General features: G+C 28.4%; 2 protein-coding genes across 9 annotated transcripts; both read right to left on the bottom strand.

The window, feature by feature from the left end:
* Positions 1 to 1976: 1976 nt before the first annotated feature.
* On the bottom strand, positions 1977 to 6749 carry LOC132941469 (serine/threonine-protein kinase Pink1, mitochondrial). The gene is made up of 10 exons (XM_061009534.1): positions 6661 to 6749; positions 6099 to 6588; positions 5865 to 6018; positions 5140 to 5326; positions 4829 to 5008; positions 4644 to 4769; positions 4405 to 4579; positions 4104 to 4349; positions 3913 to 4008; positions 1977 to 2439 (listed from the first exon to the last, which is right to left on the bottom strand). The coding sequence occupies exons 2-10, from the start codon at positions 6486 to 6488 to the stop codon at positions 2254 to 2256; spliced, it is 1740 nt and encodes a 579-aa protein (XP_060865517.1). The 5' UTR covers positions 6489 to 6588; positions 6661 to 6749; the 3' UTR covers positions 1977 to 2253.
* Positions 6750 to 7480: 731 nt separating this feature from the next.
* On the bottom strand, positions 7481 to 20646 carry LOC132941472 (uncharacterized). Of its 8 annotated transcripts, none has more exons than XM_061009547.1 (5): positions 20531 to 20646; positions 17337 to 17446; positions 16797 to 16901; positions 16616 to 16714; positions 7481 to 9629 (listed from the first exon to the last, which is right to left on the bottom strand). In XM_061009547.1, exons 2-5 carry the CDS (start codon positions 17442 to 17444, stop codon positions 9528 to 9530), a joined length of 414 nt encoding a protein of 137 aa, XP_060865530.1. In that variant the 5' UTR covers positions 17445 to 17446; positions 20531 to 20646; the 3' UTR covers positions 7481 to 9527. The 8 variants fall into 8 exon arrangements, with proteins under 8 accessions (XP_060865530.1, XP_060865528.1, XP_060865526.1 ...); XM_061009545.1 differs by lacking the exon at positions 20531 to 20646 and adding an exon at positions 19879 to 20205; XM_061009543.1 differs by lacking the exon at positions 20531 to 20646 and adding an exon at positions 19879 to 20200 and having other exon boundaries at positions 17337 to 17493.
* Positions 20647 to 20673: the final 27 nt, after the last annotated feature.

The raw sequence follows: 20673 nt of genomic DNA, 5'->3' as shown, positions 1-20673 counted from the left end.
AATGTAATATAAGATTACTCATAAGTTTGTCGACCTCTATCAAAAAAAAAATGTCTAGAAGAAACTTAAATTAAATTTTTATGAGCGTCTGAAATTTATATTTTTACATTTGATATTTACTCGATTTCTCATGTAACAATTTTCTTATTTTATTGTAATTAAAAAACGAATGACTGTAGGTACTTGAAAATTTCACTGAATGTTTATATTAGCATTTTCTATACACCATAAAATGTTGAAAATATTTTGACTCTTTTTGAGCTGTTTACGGACATTGTAAGTTTTCAATTTTTTTAGTTTTTTTTTCTATAAATATCAATAATTTTTATTTGTTGGGTAAAAAAGCGTGAAAATTTAATATAAGGCTCCTGATATATCGTTCTAATAGCAGTTGAAAAATATTAAAAATACATAGGCACAATTTTTTTTTATAAGCATTTAAAGTTCAAATTTTGACAACATTTATCAAATTTATAATTTATTAATTATTTTGTGGTTAAGGATTGAAAATTTAAAACAAGGCTCCACGTAAATAGGTTATATATAAATTACTTTATTCCCAATAATATCATCAAATATACTTGGTAAAATCATAGGCTGACTGACCGTTTTCGCTCAGAATCGTTTTTCTTATACAATGATATTATATCATTGAATTCAAATTTAACACCATCCATTACAGTGACCCACTTGTAACCTACTGTACAGCAGAGCGACATCCACTTATCCACCTTTTTTTACTTGACTGCAGTCTGCAGATGAAATCGTCAGTGAATACGTTGCAGATTTAAAAAATTTAAGCATGTCTTGCAAATTCGATACACTGCGTGAGAGTGTTGTAAAATATGTACTTATATTCGGTCTACATAATAATTGGTAACATTTATTAAGAGCACGGACTAAGATATTAGTCCGTGATTGAGACAAGATGAACTGTCTCTTGATAAGGCTCTAAAAATATGTTTATCGATGGGAGTTATCTAAACATCGTACGGAACAATTAAATAATCCCAGTGACGAGGTGCTGACAATTTAAACAACTAAAGTATCATCAATTCGATCAAGGAAAAGATTCACAGTTAAAATCAAAATGGTCATCTCAAAGAAACACAAAATATATATATGGCGTCCCGGCCCTCGACACACACTCACACTGAAGAGCAATGGTACCACAACAAAACGCTCATAAAAATTTAATTTGTCTTTCTTGTGGACATTAAGAGGTATTATATTTTTAAATATTAGATATAAAAAGAGATGTTTTTATGAGTTATTAACTCAAAATAATTTGCACATTTTCGTGGTTTTTACGTATTTTGTCAAGATTTGAACTTTAAATGCTTATAAAAATAATTGTGAGTATGGATTTTTAATATTTTTCAAATGTCATTGTAACGATATATTAAGAGCCTTGTTATCCAGTAAATAAAATTTTATTGACATTCATAGAAAAAAAAACTAAAAAAATTGGAAACTGAAAATGTCTGTAAACAGTTCAAAACAAATCAAAATATTTTTAAAATTTCATTGTGTATAGAAAATGTTATTATAAACAACCAGTGAAAATGTCATGTATCTCGGTCATTTATTTTAGTTTCTTTAACTTGTCAACGTTTTTGATAAATACTGGAAATTTTAAATTTTAACCTCCCAATACACCAACTAGATTTACTTTCCCATCAAACAAGATACTGATGTTGAAAATTGAAGCAGTTTTTCTGCCTCAAATAGTAATGACTAATGAGTAATGACAGACAAAAAAAAAATAATTTAAAATTTAAATAAAAACACATCATTGTAAAACCAAATACATTCATTGCTCTGCTCAGAATCTAAAATCTGAGCTTTACTGTGGATTAAATCTAAAATATATTATCTTATACAATTTTGTTTACAAGTGTGTAAAATAATTTTCAATCTCAAAACCGTTTTTATGATAGGTGTTGGTTTATAATAATTACAATAGTGTTTGTATATAATAATAAAATAAATAATATTTTTAATAAATCACTTAGAATGGCAACAAACTCAACAATCAAATGAGTCATATAATTAAAATTTAAATCCATATGAAACAAATACCACTTACAAATAAAATATTATAATAAAATAAATATATGTTTTTATAATTTATAGACATTTTAATACGGGATAGCACATATTTTGATAAAATAGTTTTCATCAAAAACTTTATACACACGACTAATACCAAAACCTTTTTATTAGTAAAATAACTAAAATAGCTTGAAAATATTATTCTTGTTGTATTGAATGCATCCAATATAATGCATTTTTTATTTCATACAATTTTGCTCTATGTAAAAATGTAGTAATCAATTGATATTCTGTACAGGTACGTTGTTTAGTGCTTGAAGTTGACATCATTGTTCCTCCTTCACATAATACCTTGGTCGTTAAACACAACATCCATTGCAACACCTAATTAACAATTTAGATTTATTAAGGATATTTTAGATTATAATAACTCATTTTTTTTTACTAAATACAACAATGTATTTTAATTTGTACTTTGTACAGTATTATTATGTTGATTAAAAATCAAAGAAATTGAAAATTACTAGTATAGATATTTAGTTTTAACATATGAAGACTAGTGATAAGGAAAATAATCTAGGCGTGACTGCAGCCGCTACAATAAAAAAAGTGGCAACTAAACTGAGCATAATATAGGAATGAATAATATTATTTAAAATTTTTATTTTCTTAGTTGCAAAATCATACATTTATTTTTATGTGTATCATACAACATCCGCATTGAATTAATTGGGATTTTGCATTTGGATTATGAATGTCATAGTTTGCTATGAATATCATTAAATAAAACCCAGATATTTTTATGTACATACATTTAATATATTATTTATGTAATTAAATCACATTCGTTTAATGTTTTATTTTTCAGTGTATAATAATTAATTAGTCCGTTCTACGATAAAGTTTATACACATTGTTATAAAAAAATTACCTATTGTTGTTATCTATTACTTAATATTTTTGTCGTATCCATGTTGTGTTCATCACTGCCAAAAAATGGTTATGATTCTATACACCAATTTCGGTAAGTAAAATTTAATTTTTCTTGGTCTCATACAAAAATCTATATTCAAAAGAAGTTTACAAACAAGACAAGTGTAATCTGATTGATGCATCACAATGCAGTAAAACTTCAATTGATATTGAATTTCAGAATGAATTTAATTTCAAAGCAATAATAAATTATTCAATTCATAACATTTAAATATCAATATATATGTTTTATAGGAAGGTATTCAAAGCAAAACCATGAATGACTGTAGGTATATCACAATAAAATGTGAAATACAGCTTAAATTTTATAATTTACACTACTAAAAAAAATGTATAGTAGGTGTTATATTGAATATTTATTTAAAAAATCTCAATTTTATATAATTAATTCCTATATTATGCACAGTTTACTTTCTATGCAAACGACCGAGGCACAACCAAATAGTGGCAGTTTAAAAATGCAGTTTTTGTGTACAGAGTTTGGTCTCCATATTTCTAGTCTTCATGGTTTAAAAAAAATTTAAGAAAAATACATTACTGGTAGGCAATAACACTTTATAAAAAATTAAGTAATGGTATAAACCAAATGTCAAAATGGGATATGTAGGTGAAACAACTGTTTATATTGTTTAAATAGTATTTAATCAGGGTAGTTAATAAATATGCGGTATGTATAGAAATTCATTAATATTAAACGCAAAATATTTTCAAGCATAATTGCTTGGTTAGAAAATTTAAACATAGTTAAATTGCTTCTTAAATGAATCAATTGGTAGGGGATTTTGAGAAAAGAAATGAAAACTATTATATTTTTTATTTCAAACAGTTCAACCATAAATAATATTATATTTTAGTTTTATATACCTCGTTACTAGTTGGCATCACATATTTTGTAATCCATGACGATGGTGCCCATAGATATATCTGACAAACTGTAGCAGCAAATGATGCATCTAATCTCTAGAAAATATATTTTATATATTGGTTATAACAATACTTGAATAAATCATAAAAATGCTAATTAGGAAAAATTAATTTGAAAGATTCTTTCCTACCTTAGATGTTGATCTTTGCAATAGTGAGTGAATTAATGTTTGTATAATTAATGGTATATCACTACCAAATGCAGGAAGATCTTCTTCCTTGTATGTAGAATTGCGCAACAATGGAGGTTTACCTCTTTCATAACTATAAAATGGATTACTATCAGAAAATATTTCGTATGCCATTGCACCAACTGCCCATACATCTGCTTTTGAATAATCTATATGTCCAAATGTTCCTGGTCGAGCAGTGACAACCTAATAATTAAATTCATATAAATAAGATAATTTAATATTAGTATCAATTTTATACTTCTGGTGCCATCAACGCTATATTTCCTCCACGATCAGTGTCAGCAGTTTTGTATGGAAGATTAAGTCCATTATTCTTATCAGCAAGACAACATCCAAAATCTGTAATGGCTAATGCAGGACATACATCATTACCTTCAGATACATCTAATAAGATATTATCAGTCTTCATGTCCCTAAAATTACATTTACAATACAAATAAATGTACTGTATAAAGAATATTTTAAATATATTTATACCTATGTGCCACGTTTTGATTAGACAAATGAGAAACAGCTTCCAATAATTGAGCGAGCAGAAGAATTTTATCTCTGATTTTCAATGATGGAGCTTTAGATAAATATTGTTTCAAACTCAAGTCATACCTAAATCATAATAAAACTGTGTTAAAAAGTTGATAAGTAATTAAATATAAATAAGTTACTTTTTCATCACCAGAAATAGACTCATGTTCCGACCATAACCTTCTGGATTTATTCTAGTTGGTAGAGCTTGAGGATATAATGTATGCGAGTCAATCAGCTCCGGCACATAATCCGCAAAACACAAATGCATCATAACAATGTTTGGATGTGGTGATAATTTAATTAAATTTTGATCATAACTATAAAATAAAAATCTAAATTTGTTATTATGCACATAGAAAATATATATGCAACAGATTATTTTCATGTCATTATTTGACAACTACTGACTATTTTCAAGCAATAAATAAAAGCTAAAAATAGACTTAACCCAATAAGCCATTGCTGATCTGATCTAGAAAAATTATGTTGTACACAACGAGATGGAACTGTTTCTCTACTCATGGCACGTAATATTGACATAGCATTACTTTCAGCATCATAATTAAACATCATTTTCACAGCCAAAGGATACGTTGTATTTGATGACCCTTGCTTTAAGATTACGTCACTTGGGTCTGTAAAGTAAAAATAAAGTTTTAGAGGTATTAGGTATAATGTTTATTAGAAAATAGGAATTTATACATTTATTTATCAAAATTATTTTTATATTTTAATAGATCAATTAAATCTAGTATATTTTAAGTATTGATAATATCCATTATTATTGTTTAAATATTCTTAGTAGAAAAATACAAAGTCGAAACAAAAACCTTTCAAATACAAAGAAATGTCAATAATATTTAAAATTATTTAGGTATAACTTATGTATAAGTTATACTTATAATATGTAATTAGAGGAAAATATTTTCATTAATAATAAAATCAGTTTACATTTAAACCTATTATAAAATATATACAAATGTTAAAATTAAATCCTCATATTTACCTATTTTCTTAATAGTGAATTATTTGATTTGAGTTTTACATAATTACTTATCAATAGATCTATTGATCTCACAATAATAAAATAAAATTGTAATATGATGGATTTGACTTATTAATAGCAAGTATTAATTAGAAAATAACTTATTAATAAATGTTAGAACTAGATACCTCTGTCCTTTTCAATTTTTCTTGCTTCGTATACAACAGCATTATTTCCCTTAGCAATGACAGATCCTAATTCAAACTGCTTCAGACCCAAAGATGAATTTAATTTCAGGCGTTCAGCAACTGTTAGGTTCTTTAGCATACGGCCAACTGCTTCCTATTAAAAAGTTAAAAATTATAACGGCTAAAGAGTATACATTTTGAATAATTCACACTCAATATAAATAAAGTACTTACTCGAATTTCCCAACAAACGCCTTCCAACTGATTTTCATTAGTTAACATACCATTACCAGAAGCTAGACTTACTCCAACTAGTGCGAAAAACGGTCTTGAGTTACCATACATGAGATGCCTGGCTGTACGCCTTCGCAAATCTGCTGACAGCGAGTTGGTTACCCGGCTCAGCAGGTTGTCGACGAACGCTCTCCTGGCGAGGTTCCATCGGTTCTGCCAGCCGGAACTCGGTGAACTATTGTGGCTGACAATGGGATTCAGCGCTTGGGTGTGAACGCCCCGCGGTGCCACCTTGGTGCGCACCAGCAATCTGATGTCATTGGTACGGTTGAAGCGCAACAACGCCGTACCATTTCTGTAAAATACGCTGACCGTTAGCCGTACAGACATTCAAAACACCGATGAGCTACACAGACGGAACTGCCGTTACGGATTTCGTGACTATCGAAACGCATCTGACGTAGCGATGTACAGTCGTACAGATACTGAACTACAGAAGTTACAGATGTAGTTATGTTTTTAAAAATAGAATCGTTTTTGGTGACATTGATTCGCGACTCACTTAATATTCTGTTGTTGATGTAGATGGACGTGTATACTGTCGTTTGTCCTGTGTAGTAGTTGTATTTTCGTTTTCCGAACATAAACACAAATAAAATGCAAATATTACTCACCGCTGATTAGGACAAACATATGTTTAGATAAGGAAACCCTCGATCCGAAAGACAAAACGTAACAAACGTCGTGATTGGACGATACATGTGAATACGCATTTTACGCAGCAGGTCGTATTTTTTTGTGTAGCTTAAATCACAGAATAAGACAATAAATCCAGGTAATTCTACGAGGACGTCACACCCGCATGTGTTGTCTCCGTCTTACAAATGTACAACATAGCACAAACTGTTTTGCGCGAGACAACTTTTCTCGCACCATATTTGTTGTAAAACTTCCAAATTTTCACAACACGTAAAGAAGAACCTTATCTGTGCAACAGCGTGCCTATATTTCAGATAACATAAATACAATAAAAGTTATTTGCTTTTAAACATTTCGTTTTTTTCATTTGCTCATAAAAAATGATTGGATACTGCTATTAAAAAAAAGCACGCTGTTGTACAGATAAGGTTCTTCTTTACGTGTTGTGTTGTGAAAACTTGGTAGTTCAACAAAAAATTTAATATGGTCCGAGAAAAGTTGTCCCGCGGAAAACAGTTTTTGCTATGTTGTACATTTGTAAGACGAAGACAACACATGCGGGTGTTACGTCCTCTTAAAAGTCCGGCGAAAAAAAGTTCGGTAAACAATTATATTTATATTACACATCCAATTGAAATGTAATACTATTTATTTTATATTACATAAATTACGTATGAAATAAAAGTCAGGTAAAAATGTATAATATTTCTATTAGGTAGGTCAAACCAAATACACAATAAAAATACAATATAAATTTAAAGAAATTACATAAATTATGATATTATACACACTAATTATTACTTTACTCTATTAAATAAATAATATATCTTTAACCTATAACCTTTGCCGTGTCCTAATATTTTTTCCAACTATTGAGTTAAAAACTCTTCAACACGACAACACCTAACTCTATAACTTAATAATTCACTTCAGGGATATTTGTTTGTTTTAAAAACTCCATTCCTTCGTAAACCCTTTCAAGTGAAAGGAATACCAAAATATTATTTTCTATGGAGGTTATAATAGATATTAACGCAGAGTATCAGTTTTCAACTTTTATTAAACGTGTATTCTAAAATTATAAGATAACTAAAAAAACATAGTGTTATCAAAATTCACCCCACATGTCCGAAGTCTCCCCTTTTTACGGTAGTCATTAGTACAAGAATCTTTGGTTCAGACATTTTTAAGAGGCCCCCCTTGCCGACAAAGTCTGCGCACGCCTATGACTATCATTAATTATAAATACTAGTATTTACAATGTATACTCATTGTATAGACATATAGTATATTCTATGAACTAACTATCTATGTAATGAAGACCACGACAATATAGACCCACACGCATAGGTGTAAAATATAGTGTTTGAAATTTGATGGGGGTCAGGTCTATACTTGATAATCTTATGATGCTTTTAAATTATAGTAGTGTAATAGAACTTCAGATATGGCTGTCCAAAGATATAACCTTATTGCGTACCCTTATTTTAGACATATAGGGGTTGAATTTAAAAAATATCTTAGCTGACGTCTGAGACCTCTCCTACTTATATAAAATATATATTCCTGCCAAATGTCAGCTTCGTAGATCAAGCCGTTTTTAAGATCTCGTGTTGACTATCATTTGGCTTCGCGGAAAAACAAATTTGTATCCATGTTCCCATCAACAAACAATATAATTATTTAGAAAATACAATGCGCATTCTATCCGTAATAGCTAGGAGTACACACACAAACAAATATAGCACTCAGTATCTTCCGGCCAAAGCCGTTGGCTGGAATCTGAATAAACTATTCACTAAAATATAATACAAATATATATAATTTACGCTTGTAAAAGGTACTTTATAATATACACCACCTCACCCACGTCAGGGCCTAAAATTGTGTGCAGTAGCAAATTTAAAAGTGTGCAGTACTTTATAAATTTTTATTTGATTGATATTCAATATTGATTATTGGAAATTACTAATTAGCATATTGTATTCGTTTAAAATCCTCAACACTAAAAATAATACACCATATTCTAATAAGTATAATAACCCAAGCTATTTCGTTTTTAATTTTAAAATGTTTAGTCATAATTTATAGCCATATAGGTATCAATGACTTATATAGAAGACTGTTTAAGATTGTATTTATTATAACTAATTATTAATAAATTGCAAAAACAATTATGCAATGAAGTTATGTGTGGTATGTGCACTACTAGGTCTATGCTCATTATTTTAAAATGCTTTGGTGTGGAATTAGGTGTGCAGTAGCAAAATATCTTAATTTTAGGCCCTGACTCACATCTGCATCAGGTCGCCGCAAACGCATTAGTGTATAATCGATCGACAGTGTCAGATTCATAATACCCTCATACCCATACGGCCATACGCACAGGAGCACAGCAATTGCCACTAAGTGAATACACACATAAATATTAAATAAATACATACACTTACATAAATACATAAATATTAAATAAATACATACATTTACATATATACATAAATATTTATAGGTACCATGTATGAATCATAATATAAGTAATGTTTATACGTTTATAATTGTTAATTTATATCTTATAAGTAATTTATTAATATAAATAAACAAAATACAATCAAAATTAGTATTATCAAGTAGGATAAATTAAATCTCTTAATTTTAAATAAAAGATAGGTACTACTATATAGTATTATATATCACTTGAGTATATAGTTCGGTAGGCATATGAAAGCCTCGTCAGATGGCATTATTGCAGAAGACACATCTTGAATATATGTAATTTGTGTATATGACCATAAAATTCAAACAACTCTTACAAATGATCTTTTTTGCCAGCGTCTATAAATTAATAATTATTAATTACACAATACACATCTATAGATATATACCAAAATATGAAATTTCGAATACATACAGCAGTTATAGTAATATAGCGTAGTAGTTAGTACAATTATAATTTTATGGAAATAATTAGTAATGATTACGAAGATTTAGTAGAACTGATGCGGGGAATCACTATTTTTACTACGTATAAACCTAATTTATCCATGAGAGTTGATTTGCGCGGGATAATCTTATAATGGAGAGAGTATTCACGCAGTAGCTTTAACAAATTTACAAAATATACATAAAATAATATAGAAGAGCATTATCCGTGTCGTAACGCATTTGGGAAAACTCAATTTGGATAATGAATTCCTGAGATATTTGATCGCCTAAATTAAACACGAGTTGGGTCCGCGTAGTAATTTATATTAATACTCTAGTTCCACAGTCACAACCGGTGGTTATTGTAATATTTCATATAGTTAATGTTGTTGATAACGGCATAACTGTAAATTTAAATTTCTTAATAATTAATAAAAGTTATACCTATTATAATGTAAATATTTTTTATTGACAAAATTACAAAAACAATTTAATAGCAATGAACGTAAATATTAACTATGAACAAAAAAAAATTTTGCTACGTGTTAATGTAAATATTAAGACGAAAAAATAACTTTAATATTATACAAATTTTAATAATTGTACTTAATATTACCTATCATAATTCATAGAAACAAAAAAAAAAATGTTTGGAAAATTTTCCAGCTAACCTTCAAATAGTGTGTCATGGGTATAATAAACTATAACCTAAACAAGTTTTCTCAAATAATTAGACCTGGACCCCATTCATGTACTTAATAAAATACAAAACGAAATCATATTAATGTCAGTTTTTAAATTCTTTGTCTGGGATACAACATTTTAGATTCTGAGTGGAACGATGAATGTATTGATTTTACAATGATGTGTGTTTTTTTTTTTATTTTTTTTTTTTAATTTATAATTTTTTTAGATTCTGAGTGAAACGATGAATGTATTGATTTTACAATGATGTGTGTTTTTTTTTTTATTTTTTTTTTTATTTTTTTTTTATTTTTTTTTTATTTTTTTTTTATTTTTTTTTTATTTTTTTATTTTTGTGTCTGTGTACACGATAAGTAGTCGAAATAATGCTTCGATTTTCGACTTCAGTATCTTGTTCGATGGGAAAGTGAATATCGTTGGTGCATTGGGGAGGTCAAAATTTTAATTTCCCAGTAGTTTTCAAAAGCGATGTGAAAAACAAAAGAAAAATTAAGGAAAAACGGGAATTTTTACGCAAAATCGATTTTTAACAAAATCGATTTTGGTTATTGGTGTAACTCTAAAACAAATGACCGTAGATGCATGAAATTTTCACTGGTTGTTTATATTTGCATTTTCTATACACAATACAATTTTGAAAATAATTTGACTTTTTTTGAACTGTTTACGGACATTGTCAGTTTTCAGTTTTTTTAAATTTTTTTTCTATAAATATCAATAAAATTTTATTTGTTGGGTAAAAAAGCTTGAAAATTTAATAGAAGGCTCCTAGGTTATTGTTTCAAAGGCAGATGAAAAAAATTAAAAATCCTTAGTCACAGTTTTTTTTTATACACGTTTAAAGTTCAAATCTTGAAAAAATACGGAAAAATCACGAAAATTTGCAAATTATTTTGAGTTAGAAATTCATAAAAAATTTTCTTTTTAAATCTAAGATTTTAAAATCTAATACAAGATTCCTCATAAGTTTGTCTAACTTTATCAAAAAAAAAAATTTCTACAAGAAAGTCAAATTAAATTTTTATGAGCGTTTTAAATTCATATTTTCACAACATTAGATATTCACTCGATTTCTCATGTACCGATTTCCTTATTTTCTTGTAATTCAAAAACGAATAACTGTAGATACATGAAAATTTCACTGAATGTTTATATTAGCATTTCCTATACACCATACAATTTTGAAAATATTTTGACACTTTTTGAGCTGTTTACGGGCATTTTCAGTTTTCAATTTTTTTAGTTTTTTTTTCTATAAATATCAATAAAGTTTTATCTGTTGGGCCAAAAAGTGTAAAAATTTAATACAAGACTCCTGATATATTTTTACAATAGCAGTTGAAAAATATTGAAAATACATAGGCACAGTTTTTTTTTATAAGCATTTAAAGATCAAATTTGGACAGAATTTATCAAAATCTCGAAAATTATCAACCATTGTAATTAATAAATTATAAAATGTTCAGTTTTTATAGCTAAGGATTGAAAATTTAAAACAAGATTCCATGTAAATAGATAATTCGGTTACCAAAAAATCTAAAAAATACACAAGCACAGTTTATTTGTATAGTCATTTTAAGTTCAAATTTGGACGAAATTACATAAAAACCTAGAATAACTATTTTAGTTATTTTGTTGTGATTGTATAATATTATTCGTGGGCACTTGAAACTTCTAATTTGTAATATTTTCATCGATATATTATGATGATAGTATCACGGTTTGTTGTTGATGTATAACGCGTTATATGTACCTAATGGATATTGTGATATGATTAATTTGGAATTTATTATAGGTCAATTTTTTTTTTAATACCATAGATAAGTGTATAATATGTCTTATACCTAGACTGACATATCGTCTCCACTCAGAATCGTTTTTCTTATACAATGATATATCATTGAATTCAAATTTAATACCATCCATTATACAGTGACCCACTTGTAACCTACAGTACAGCAGAGCGACATCCACTTGCCCACCTTTTTTTTTTTGTGTCTGTGTACAGTGTACACGATAAGTAGTCGAAATAATGATTAGATTTTCAATTTCAATATCTTGTTAACAACATAAAAATTAAGGAAAAACGGGGATTTTTACACAAAATCGGTTTTCCACAAAATCGATTTTGGTTTTTGGTGTAACTCTAAAACAAATTAACGTATACACGTGACATTTTCACTGGTCCTTTATATTAGCATTTTCTATACACGATAACATTTTCAAAATATTTTGATTTGTTTTGAACTAATTAGGAACATTTTCAGTTTCCAATTTTATTAGTCTTTTATTCTATGGATGTCAATAAAACTTTATTTGTTGGGTAAAAATGTTTGAAAATTTAATACAAGGCTTCTACTATATTGTTACAACATAGGCGGATATTTGATCATATCCGTGGGGGGGCTTAACATTTTTACCATATCCATTAGCGTCAACACATTATTAGACACTTCAACCTGCAAGCAGTAGCTCTCCTACTTTATTCTATCTGAGGCCCAAAATATGTATAGGTTTTATGAACATAAATAAATAAATATTTTCATATATTTTCTATTACTTTCAACCATCAATGTATGCTGCGAAGATATTTGAGAATAAACACTCCCAGTTAGTACAATCGTCAATTAGAAAAAATATATAATTTATTTTGCAGCATAGAAAACGTACAAACTGCAAAGCGTTAACAAAGGGTTAACAGCCTTTGTTTTGAAGTCAAAGTGTAGTCAGAATGTGATAATATCAAATTTGTGATTAATAATAAGTGATATTGATTAGGATAACATAATATTAACATAATATTTTTGTTCAGGCCAAGAACAATGGTTATGGTTCATGGTTTTCGGGCGGCATTCCAGGCGGCCAGCAGAGTTTGGCCTCCTTATCTCTAGTCCTCTGTCATAGGTTATCATAGATAATAAAGATATGGATAGGATAATATAACGGTCTTATCAGCGGTAATTAAGAGGAACAGTTGAAAATAAATTCTTACAAAACAATATTTTTTTTTTTATATTTTGATTATTTTCTACAATTGTATCAATATTGTTTGTTGTAATTGAAGTAGAGATACTAGAACCTTCCGAGGGGGCTTGACTACGTTCTGGGGGGGCTTAAGCCTCCCAAGTCCCCCCCAATATCCGCCTATGTGTTACAATGACATTTGAAAAATATTAAAAATCCTTAGTCACAGTTTTTTTTTATAAGCATTTAAAGTTCAAAAATTGACAAAAAATGGAAAAATCACGAAAATTACCAAATTATTTTGAGTTAAGAATTCATAAAAATATTCTTTTTAATCTAAGATTTTAAAATGTAGTACAAGATTCCTTATATTATAAGATTATCTACCTTTATCAAAAAAAAAATCTCTATAAGAAAGTCAAATTAAATTTTTACAAGCTTTTGAAGTTCATAATATTCTCACAATATTGGATATTCACTCGATTTCTCATGTAGCGGTTTTGTTATTTTATTGTTATTCAAAAACAAATAACTGTAGATACATGAAATTTTTACTGAATGTTTATATTTTCATTTGCTATACACCATACAATTTTAAAAATATTTTGACTTTTTTTGAGCTGCTTATTGACATTGTCAGTTTTTAATTTTTTTTTGTTTTTTTTTCCTATAAATATCATTTTATTTGTTGGGTAAAAAAGCGTGAAAATTTAATGCCAGACTCCTGATATATTTTTACAATAGCAGTTGAAAAATATTAAAAATACTTAGGCATAATTTTTTTTATAAGGATTTAAAGTTCGAATTTTGACAAAATGTATGAAATTTAAAATTTAATAATTATTTTGTAGTTAAAAATTTATAAAATGTTTAAATTTTATAAGGATTGAAAATTTAAGACAAGGTTCCACGTAAATAGGTTATATATAAATTACTTTATTCACAATAATATCATCAAATATATTAGTAATATCATAGGCTGACTGACCGTTTTCGCTCAGAATCGTTTTTCTTATACAATGATATTATATCATTGAATTCAAATTTAACACAATCCATTACAGTGAACCACTTTTAACCTACTGTACAGCAGAGCGCATCCACTTACCCACCTTTTTATTTTTTAATACTGGAAAATTTAAAAAAATTAAAATTTGATTTTAATATTTTTAGAAAAATTGAAAATATCCATTTGATACAGTAAATACAGTCAACAAAAGAACCATTTTAAATTCAAAAAGTATTAACTTTTATAAAAATATTTTATTTGAGAATTTTTGTTCTAATTTTATTTGAGAATACACGTTATAAATATAACCTAATTATATTTTTCTTACATGTTTATAATTAATAGGTGCATAAACTTGATACTCATTAATATTGAATAAATAATTTTTATATTATGTATAATATCAGAAATGTATAAAAATATAGGAAAAATATTTTATACTTCTCATTTTAACTTTTAAACAATGCGATTCCAAAACCTACGCAGTCATTTTAAAATTCAATCTAAAGACGCGTTTGGCCTGTTCACACTTGACCACAATATTTGGTATTTGATAATTGTGGTAGCCGTAAACAATATTGTACATATAATATATAATTTATGGTTATAAATATTTTTACCATGAATATTTTTCTGAAAACCAGATTTACAATTAATAGGCTATATTTAATTTTTCCAAAAGCAATATTAAATCAAATTTTTAATTTTCAGTATTAAAAAATAAAAATGTTGTGGCGCAAGTACCTACTACCTGTCTGCAACTATCTCTATAAGTTATTATGGAAAAAAATCATTGAGCATCAATAGAATTGATCAAACTTCAGAAAAATACTAGTCCCGTCATATCGCTAATTATAGTGAACAGTAGTTATTGGATGAACAAGAAGAATAGTCTCCAAAGTATTTAAGACAGTAATAATTCTCTTTTAATGACTCGCATAATAGTGCCAATATAAACTAGAACTTGATTTGTTTGCTACAAGAGCGTGACGCGGATCTAGAACTAAAATTAGGGAGCCATTTTTCGAAAGGACAAAAAGATAATTAAAAAATAATGAAAGTAAATTAGAACTTTATTAATTATTGATAAGAGGTTGCTACATCCGCAATATGTGTTGTCTACACATGAAAGCAATGAAAAAACTGTTTTAAGAAACGAAATTTTCACCATGTAAAAAAGAAACTTTGGTTGTGAAATAGCGTTTTTATTTTTTCGATATCGAAACAACAAAAAAAGTTAATATAGTTTGAAAAACACAAAAAATGGATTTTTAAACAAAAAGAACTTTTTTGTATAAGTGATATCAAAAAAATTAAAACTATATTTATTTTCACAGATAATGTTCTGAACTATATTGTATATCAATTTGGAGTCTTAACTATCACTACAGCCTGATTGGTCCTATCTCGCGCGAAACAGTTAATGCTATACCTATTGTACATTTGTAAGATGGACAACACATGCGAGTGTAACATCCGCTTATTTTTTTAAATTAAACGACCAAGTTTCATCTCCTTTGTTTTGTTTTACCAAATATTGAAATAATGTCATCAACATTTACTCCACGACCAACGTAAGTGTTCAGACGTTCACAGCAAAATTAAAAGAAATATAATATTATAAATTATGATACACCTAATCAAATATTTAGTAACGTTGTGTATGGTACTATGGTATTTTGCAACAAGTTATTAGAACCCAAATAAGCGAATAGCGATTAATAATATCCGATTATCGGTTACGTATAGGTATAACCCTTATACGGGTTGAAAACAATCTCATCTTTCCGTCGAACAATCTAACATTTCCGCCGATTTATTATTATTTTTATATTTACTCAATAACAAAACTTGTATATTCTTAGAAGTGATGGAAATTATGATTTTATGAACAATTGACGATGTAGTTTTAATGTATATAAATATACATCATATAATATTTTTATTGTGAAAAAATAAGATCGCCGTTTATATACATTTCACAATTTACAATTTATGTATATTATATTAAATGTTAAATAAAACACGAAGGAAAACGAAGGAACACATCTTGATGGTTTTTTTTCGGGGGGGGGGGGGGGCGGTCATGACCACCACTTCACTCTGGATCTGCGCCTGCATGAGCGTTTACTTGAACGTGTGTACTGTGTAAATGACTATATTATAAGGAGGATGGGCGAAAATAAGTACCTACAACCGAGTTAAGAAAATTACATACCAGTTTTGAACTAGTGACATTCATATTCGGTTGGTTGTCGTGAATAACCGGAGTAGTAACGTCTGATTCAGCTAAAGGTAATTTATCCAATAAGCTTATCTAATAACATTTTAAAAAAAAGAAAAATATCATAAAATAGTGTAAAATTCGTAAAATTAAAACAATAATACAATATACACACTTCTGCGGAGCTGGTATCATCCTCAGTTAAGTCAAATATGTATTCTACTTGCTGACTATCAGGTGTAATATCGGTTGATGCATACGAAGATTCGTCCGAGATTGTCTAATCGAATTTAAAATATCGACAAAAAATATATATATATTATATAATAATAGTATAATGGAACAATAAGGTGCGCCCAAAAATGTTATATTTTTATTTATTTATTTTATAGTAATTATCATTAGTGGTTTTAATAATCCGAAATAATTTAAGTTCTAAAAAACTCTTTAAATAAGAATGGTGCAATATGTGACCTTTGAGATACAACAGGAAGCTACATTTAAAAAAACATATATATTTAACGTCACATTGCAATGTTAGCATGCTAATTATTTTATATATTTATATAGGTATTTTAACTATATAAGAGACTAGCCGCATGGTCCATGAATGAATTGGGTTACGAAAACCTATACGATGTAGTTTTATGTATATTTTAAATATGCACACTTATGTCTTATTATTATTAATAAAATATAAGAATAATATACGCACTGCAACGATTGAAATATTATCATTGTCGATGGTCAGGTCGATTGTGTTGTCAATGCCGTATTCTGCGGCGGCACATTCCTCTTCATCTGAATTATATGGAAAGGACATAGCTGGATCAAAATTCGGTGGGGATTACGTTTGACAAATAACCAATATACTATACAGGCAAATACAGCAAATTTAAAATATTTTCTGACCAGTTTAATTTAATATCTCGTGTTTGAAATCAAACTAATAATTAATAAACTATATTTATAGGTATGGATTGACTTTGAAAAAAAAGAGCATAATAATGTGTGATTTATAGACGGTGGCAAAAAAGATAAATTGTTTGGACTGTTTAAATGTTATGCTTATGAGTTATGATCATATTATATTATTATATACAGATTATAATATAATATATTTAAGATGTGTCAACTGTACTTAATGATGAATGACGATTGACTAGGCTTTCGTTTTAGACTATAGTTAATATACACACATGGATAGGACAATAGACCTATTAACTAATGGACAGCGCATTCCACTCCGCCCTGCCGTCAATGCACGGGAATCATGTAAGAGAAAGAAAGAAGAAAGAACGAAGAGAGAAAAGAGAGAAAGAACATAAAGAGGGTAATCATTGACGTATGAAACTAATACTAATTTCCCCTACGTTCTCTTTTACTCTATATCGTACCCCTTACCTCTCTCTAAGCGCTGTCCATTAGGTTATAGGTCTATGGATAGGACGCATTCATTGTATTCAAAAGTGATCGAAGAGCATACTGTGGTTACCAAAGAGGTTAAATGCAACCAAGCCGTGGACAGGACGTGGCTACATCATATTTTTACTTATGTAGTGGAAAATGGATTATTTGCAGTGTGACCAGTAACCACTGAATAAATCGTAAGTTATTAGCTGATATAATATTTTATAGTATTTGTTATTCTGAAAGTACTAATTACACCATGTACACTATAATAATACCATTGTAACTTGTAACTACTGTAACTCAATTGAGTTTAATAACCATGAACTAAGAATGGTAATAACTAATGAGTTTATAAGTATGCACTAGATCACTGGGTGTCCAATGGGCAACGGTCATAGTCTCAGAATTTATATAGTCAGATAATATAAATCTATGACAGTGCAAATCAACGGATAAACACATAGAGTAATATGACTCTGTGGATTACTTTTATAACTATGTGGATAAACATCTATCTGAGACTTTTCGTGAACTCAAAAACGACTGGACAATTTTTTACGTGGTATTTTGCAAAATGAACCACATTGTCAGGGGCAGGTTTTAAGTTATTGAAATAATCAATCTGACGTGTAGAAAAAAAAATTGAAATATGAAGTGTTTTTTTTAGACTGAGCGATATTTTTGGGCGTAACTTTTTAGAACATTTAAAGAAGTGGTAATATATTTTTGTAGAAATAAGTTATTCAAAAGGAAACTTTATTTTGGTCTGACTACATTTTTTGCGATGATAAACAAAAATCAATTATATAATTTAGATAAACCTTATTAAAAAAATTAAATTTTTTCATTAATTTCAGTTCATTGGTGTAACCAAAAATTATTTCCAGATGAAACCAATAAGACAATTACATAAACAAAATATATTATTTAGGTACAAAATAAATTTACTTGAAAAAGTTTAAATAATAATAATGTAAATAGTATTGGTACTATGTTATTGTATAAGCTTATGAGGCAGTTGTTGACTTTTAAAATAATGAAAAAAAGTAAATAAATATAAATTGGTTAAAATTAAGTATAATATTTCGTAGGCGACAAATTGCAGTTAAAATTATATCTTTTGAATCAGTACCAGTACAATTCACATAAACAAGAAAGTAGGTTATTGCTGCCTATTGGTTGTTTTCAATTTTCTAATTTCTTCCGCAAGCCTTTCATGAATTTTTCAATTTTATATAAAAAGTAATAATAAATAAATATATTTTTAATTATTTTAAGACAAAGGTTCCCAAAAATTTCAAAAAACTGAAATAACCATATTATAAGATATTAAGATTATAAGAAACACAAGTAATACGTCTCTTTCGGTGAGTTTAATTTAATAAAATAATAAAAGATTAATCATTAATAGAATTCTGATTCAAAATTTTAGATTTCAGAACCATTACATTTTTTATATACATAGATACAAAACAAAACATTCAATTTATTGTATTGTTTCGTTCACGGTCTTGGAAGATAATAATATAAGATATCTTCTAAGGCCGTGGTTTCGTTACAAAACGTGTAATAAATTACGACACGCGAGTTCTAATCATAGATTTTAAATTTCTAAACTATAAAATAGCGATTTGTGATAAACCCATAGACCTAAATACTTAATATACTATTATATTAAACTCCACCATGATCACGATTATTAAGAACTTATTATAATAATGATATACCTACTAAAGACTAAAGTTTACTAAATGTTTATATCATGTACTCTACTTATGAGTTAATTAATAAATATTACTATATATTAAATAACCCAGAGTAGTAATAAAAAAAAAGTGTACTACCTATGACTCGTGACGAAATAACGTTATTTCGTCATGGATGTACTCTCCCACTTTTTACTGTGTGTTACGTTCTCCGCCGCTCATTAATAATGGACTGGGAACGACAAGGTGGGCGGGTGATGGGGGACGGCCCGCAAAAGGTTCTTCTGTTATCATCAACACTCATAATTGAATGTTTTATTTAGCGTCACATTTTGTATCTCAGTTCGTGTTTTATACTTTTATGCAGATTGATACAACAGATAGGCTGTAAACTCTCAATTATGATTGCGACCCCCCGCATTTGTCTCTTGTACATTATACTTTTCAGCCTCGCTGACTAGCCTCGATTTAATAACTCTTGATTAAGGTTATCAATTATAATTTCTTATCACGGGACCCAACTGTCCCCGTCACAAATTTGGGTTGAAAATTGAAATGTAATGGGAGTTTTTATATTTCTAAGTTGGTACACCTGCATTTTCGTTGATCCCCGATCTCAGCGTTTATTCCATGATATAAATTTGGATATGATAAACTGTTATCTCGGGGGACCCAACTGCCCGATGCCCTGCATAATTTATACCAAAGCATTGCAGACCGGGGAACCCAACACATACGAAAAAGTGGGGATGCGCAAACGAGTTTCAAATACGTATTGTTGCTGACATACCTCTATATTTTCAATTTTGTCATGACTGTAAGTTGTTCTATGGCTTGTGCCACGACTATTGATTTTTGACACGGAGACGACGGAGTACAGAGTACAGACTACAGACTAGTGACTACAACTAGTACAACTACAGTCGTCAATCG

The sequence above is a fragment of the Metopolophium dirhodum genome, chromosome 3 (genome assembly GCF_019925205.1).
Source record: "Metopolophium dirhodum isolate CAU chromosome 3, ASM1992520v1, whole genome shotgun sequence".
NCBI classification, from domain to species: Eukaryota; Metazoa; Arthropoda; class Insecta; order Hemiptera; family Aphididae; genus Metopolophium; species Metopolophium dirhodum.
Note: the sequence above shows the minus strand (reverse complement) of the source record. Positions and strands in the feature narration are given on the sequence as shown.

Excerpts from the sequence above, each read along its gene's own strand:
- LOC132941469 (XM_061009534.1), bottom strand. The coding sequence starts at position 6,488 with ATGTCTGTACGGCTAACGGTCAGCGTATTTTACAGAAATGGTACGGCG. Across the intron at positions 4,770-4,828 it reads CTATTTCTGGTGATGAAAAA|GTATGACTTGAGTTTGAAAC; the intron begins GTAACTTATTTA and ends ATTATGATTTAG. Across the intron at positions 2,440-3,912 it reads TGATGCCAACTAGTAACGAG|GTGTTGCAATGGATGTTGTG; the intron begins GTATATAAAACT and ends ATTGTTAATTAG.
- LOC132941472 (XM_061009547.1), bottom strand. The coding sequence starts at position 17,444 with ATGTCCTTTCCATATAATTCAGATGAAGAGGAATGTGCCGCCGCAGAA. Across the intron at positions 16,715-16,796 it reads ATGATACCAGCTCCGCAGAA|ATAAGCTTATTGGATAAATT; the intron begins GTGTGTATATTG and ends AAATGTTATTAG. Across the intron at positions 9,630-16,615 it reads ATGTCACTAGTTCAAAACTG|ACGCTGGCAAAAAAGATCAT; the intron begins GTATGTAATTTT and ends ATTAATTTATAG.